This window comes from Priapulus caudatus, unplaced genomic scaffold, assembly GCF_000485595.1.
Source record: "Priapulus caudatus unplaced genomic scaffold, Priapulus_caudatus-5.0.1 Scaffold117, whole genome shotgun sequence".
Classification (NCBI taxonomy): domain Eukaryota; kingdom Metazoa; phylum Priapulida; class Priapulimorpha; order Priapulimorphida; family Priapulidae; genus Priapulus; species Priapulus caudatus.
In genome coordinates this window covers 276,328-280,895 of record NW_014577178.1, presented here as the reverse complement: position 1 = coordinate 280,895, position 4,568 = coordinate 276,328, and the positions used below count along the sequence as shown (strand labels likewise).

At 41.9% G+C, this 4,568-nt stretch overlaps 1 protein-coding gene across 2 annotated transcripts in view; it reads left to right on the top strand.

Annotated features, from left to right (window-relative positions):
* Nucleotides 1-4,568, top strand: part of LOC106805555 (myosin heavy chain, muscle-like) — a 42,792-nt gene that overhangs the window by 2,883 nt on the left and 35,341 nt on the right. Inside the window, exons 1-10 of one of the 2 annotated variants that reach the window (XM_014807197.1) lie at nt 398-540; nt 939-1,095; nt 1,400-1,427; nt 1,606-1,804; nt 1,932-1,995; nt 2,176-2,274; nt 2,395-2,498; nt 2,692-3,270; nt 3,459-3,845; nt 4,019-4,224. In XM_014807197.1, the coding sequence (XP_014662683.1) occupies nt 400-540; nt 939-1,095; nt 1,400-1,427; nt 1,606-1,804; nt 1,932-1,995; nt 2,176-2,274; nt 2,395-2,498; nt 2,692-3,270; nt 3,459-3,845; nt 4,019-4,224 (1,964 nt within the window). In that variant the 5' untranslated portion in view covers nt 398-399. Of the gene's footprint in view, nt 1-397; nt 541-938; nt 1,096-1,399; nt 1,428-1,605; nt 1,805-1,931; nt 1,996-2,175; nt 2,275-2,394; nt 2,499-2,691; nt 3,271-3,458; nt 3,846-4,018; nt 4,225-4,568 lie in introns of those variants that run through there. The other variant, XM_014807196.1, reaches the window with a different exon arrangement.

Sequence of the window (4,568 nt, the reverse complement as noted above, 5' to 3'; positions counted from 1 at the left end):
ACACACACACACACACACACACACACACACACACACACACACACACACACACAACACACACACACACACACACACACACACACACACACACACACACACACACACACACAACAACACACACACACACACACACACACACACACACACAACACTACGCATGCACATATACATCTCTATCCCCTCTCGCCCCTTCTCTCTTCCTTTCTTTATTTCTCTCTCGCTCTTTCTTTCTTTCTCTGCCTCCCTATCCCGCTTTCTACGTTTTTAATTTTATTATCTCTGTCTCTCGTTTTTTCATTATCTAGTTCTCTATCTTTCTCACTCTTCGGCCTCTTTCTAACCGTCACTCTTCCAATCGCACGCACATGTTACTCCCTAACTCTTTTTTTTCTGCAGGAGATGACTATGAAGACTGAGCACGTTCAGCAGATGAACCCTCCGCAGTACGAGAAGTGCGATGACATGTCTAACCTGACATACCTGAACGACGCTTCCGTTCTTCATAACCTGAGACAGAGATATCGCGCCTGGATGATTTACGTAAGCGCTTTATGTTCCGTCGAAAGTTAATTTCAAATTAGGACATCAGATATGTGATACAACCCGGATTACACAATCAATGTTTATGGGTTTATGTGCTCTTGATTTATATATTATTGGTAATAAAAACACATATACATTATCGCAAGCGAAATCATTATTTGTTTTGGGTGGGGGGGGGGGTATGTCGAAAATAAGATTTCACGCAAACTGATGCTCACTTGATGACGAGAGGCAAAATAAGCAATTGTGTCATCACTAACACACGGCCAATTTTATAAACAGGTTTTGTTAAGTTAATAATTTGCCATATTATTATAGAAAGACACATAATTCTAGGTAATACGCAAACTATGCATAAACTCTCATCATGTTTTTGTCCATAACCATATATACAGACTTACTCTGGACTGTTCTGCGTTGTGGTCAACCCCTACAAGAGGCTTCCTATCTACAACCCAGAGGTTGTCAATGAATACCGTGGCAGGCGCAAGAATGAGGTGCCACCTCATCTGTTCTCGGTGTCGGACAATGCTTATGCTGCCATGCTTGCCAGTACGTATATATTCGCGCAATACGGACGCAGAAACATTCGACTTATTCAAAACCAACCTCGTTTTCCTTTGTCCGTCGGCATATTCGAGGGAACTAATGGTTGGGTTCATTACGAATGGTCATCGATGTTCCCGTACAAAAGTGTAATTCTCAGTGCGCACAAAGAATTTTAGTATAGAAAATGCTTAATCAGTAAAGTGTTTTCTAATGTTATCATGTCTATATGTTAAACTTTCCCTACCTCAAAAAAATTTAATTGCTTTGAAATTGATACATATACTATAATGTGATCTGCTTATTCCAGATAGGGAAGACCAGTCTATGTTGATCACGTAAGTTCGAAAAGTATATAACGACATAATATTAGGAGTAAACTTGGGTGTAACAAATTCATAGAATGTCTAAACATCGCCAATTCTATGATCATGCCAACTACGATGTAAGGTTAAATTTCCAGCTCTGAAATTAGTAGATGCAGAATCTGATTAAACAGCTGAGCTATTCCCACAGCGGTGAGTCTGGTGCCGGAAAGACAGAAAACACGAAGAAGGTCATTTCCTACTTCGCTATGGTTGCTGCCTCGGGCGTTAAGCCAGCTGAAGGCGAGAAGAAGAAGGCTAACCTGGAAGATCAGATCGTGTCAGCTAACCCTGTCCTTGAGAGTTTCGGTAACGCAAAGACCGTCAGAAACGATAACTCCTCTCGTTTCGTAAGTAGGCCTATATAGATATTTCATTTAGTTTCACTTTCGCTGATTATGCATTTTTGATATTGCATTATGTATGAATTAATCATTGACCAAGCAATAATTATTTTCCATCTTTGTACTCACACAGGGTAAATTCATCAGGATTCATTTCGGCCCATCTGGAAAATTGGCAGGAGCTGACGTCGAGTCATGTGAGCATTCTTACTATATATAAGTGCAACGTATGTGTGAGTGTGTGTGCGCGGTGGTGTGTGGGTGGGGGTGGGGGCTCGTTTGTGTACCTCATGGCAAGATAAATCCAATTAAAAGGTGACATTTAAATGTGGAAATCGCATCAGTATTCAATAATTAATCAATGCCTCCATTTTCAGATCTGCTCGAGAAATCGCGTGTCGTTTCCCAGCAGCCAATTGAGCGCAGCTACCACATCTTTTACCAAGTCATCTCTGGTGCTATTGATGGAATGAGTGGTGCGTAGGGGAAGAGTCCATACAACACATATTCGTACTTTACAGATCCTACACATTATCATTAGGCGACTATATGTAAAACGTGTTCCATAAAACTCTTATTGATGTGAATTGTTCCAGATATGCTGTTGCTCAAAGACCCTATCGACAGCTATCCATTCGTCTCTCAGGGAAGGACCTATATCGATGGTGTTGATGATGGCCAGGAAATGAAAGACACTGATGTAAGACACAAAATGCGAATTCGCTTAAGTTAAATCGTGTAAATGAACGCCATTAATGTCAAATCACATTTGATAACCTCGTACTTGTATTTGCTAAATCTATTTGAAACAGTGTGTAGCATGTTTATTATGATGTACATAGAGAAATCAATGTCAACGATGTAACGCGATCCTGTGTGTTTTGTTACTGCAGGCTGCATTCGATGTGCTATTGTTTACGGGACCTGAGAAAACTAATATCTACAAGATTGTCGCTGCTGTCATGCACATGGGAGCCATGCAGTTCAAGCAGAGACCACGAGAAGAACAGGCTGAGGCCGATGGCATGGAAGTTGGAGGTCGGGTTGCCCATCTGCTGGGCGTATCAGATGCTGACCTGTACAAGGGAATTCTAAAACCGCGTGTCAAGGTCGGCACTGAATACGTCACCAAGGGCCAGAACAAGGAGCAATGCTACTACGGAGTGTCTGCCCTAGCAAAGGCCATGTTCGATAGAATGTTCAAGTGGCTCGTCGTCAAAGTCAACGAGACCCTTGCTACTCCTCACAAGAAGTCTTTCTTTATTGGAGTACTGGATATTGCTGGATTTGAGATCTTTGATTCTAACGGATTTGAACAGATCTGCATTAATTTCACCAACGAGAAGCTACAGCAGTTCTTTAACCATCACATGTTCATCCTGGAGCAGGAAGAGTATAAACGCGAGGGAATCGAATGGACCTTCATTGATTTCGGACTGGATCTGCAAGCTTGCATTGACATGATTGAAAAGGTAATTTCATGATACAGTAGTTCTTAGATGCGAGGTTAAGAGATTGAGACATTTTCGCGAAAAAAAACAATCAGGAATTTGGGACCCTGAATGTTAACGTATTCGTGATATCATCTATAAATCAGTAGTGAGTAATTTCGTGCATGAGTAATCTCTTTGTGTGAAAACTCAAATACAATTATTTACAGCCCATGGGTATTCTCGCCATCCTTGAGGAGGAATCTATGTTCCCCAAGGCCACGGATACCACATTCAAGGACAAGCTCGTGCAAAACCACCTGGGCAAGTCTAAAGCCTTCATAAAGCCAAAACCACCAAAGAAGAATCAAGCAGAAGCTCACTTCGGTATCTGCCATTATGCTGGCATCGTCAACTATAACATCACCGCGTGGCTGGAAAAGAATAAGGATCCCATCAACGACACGGTGGCTGTGCTTCTGGCCAAGTCTCACGGAAACCCCCTCATGGGCACGCTCTTTGCTGACAAACTAGCAGCCGAGAAAGAGGAGTCAGCAGGAGGCAAGGGCAAGAGGAAGAAGGGGTCTGCCTTCCAGACCGTATCTGCTGTATACAGAGTAAGAACACCAGCTGAATTTTTATTAAAATCAACGATGCTGTGAGACTAGTACCATGTCTTTTAAACGTTCATGTTTTTTGTAATAGTTTATGAAAATATGAAAAGGCTCGCTACATGAATGAAACTGCCTCTTTTGATTGATATTTACGTACTAAATTTGTCACTCAATAGGAGCAACTTGGCAGACTGATGCACACTCTTGAGAGCACTCAACCCCACTTTGTGCGCTGCCTCATCCCTAACGAAAACAAGGAGGGAGGTGCATTGGATGCTGAACTAGTAATAAACCAACTGACCTGCAACGGTGTGCTAGAAGGAATTCGTATTTGCCGCAAGGGATTCCCCAACAGGCTGGTCTATGGCGACTTCAAACAGAGGCAAGGAACTATAATATAATATATAGTATTTATTTAAACGAAATATCTATGTTTTATACACTTAGATATAACTTTCCATGAATTTCTATTATAGCGTCAAAACATGAGCATTATGTGCAACGAGCAACGAGTTATTCATGAGCACCACGCATGCACGTAGAAGCTCGCACATGCACATGCGTATGCGCACACTCACTCTCGATCACACACACGCACACACACACACACACACACACACACACACACACACACACACACACACACACACACACACACACACACACAGGGCTGTGCATATAATTATATAATTATATTAAAATGTATTGTGGCTTTCTGTATCGTAC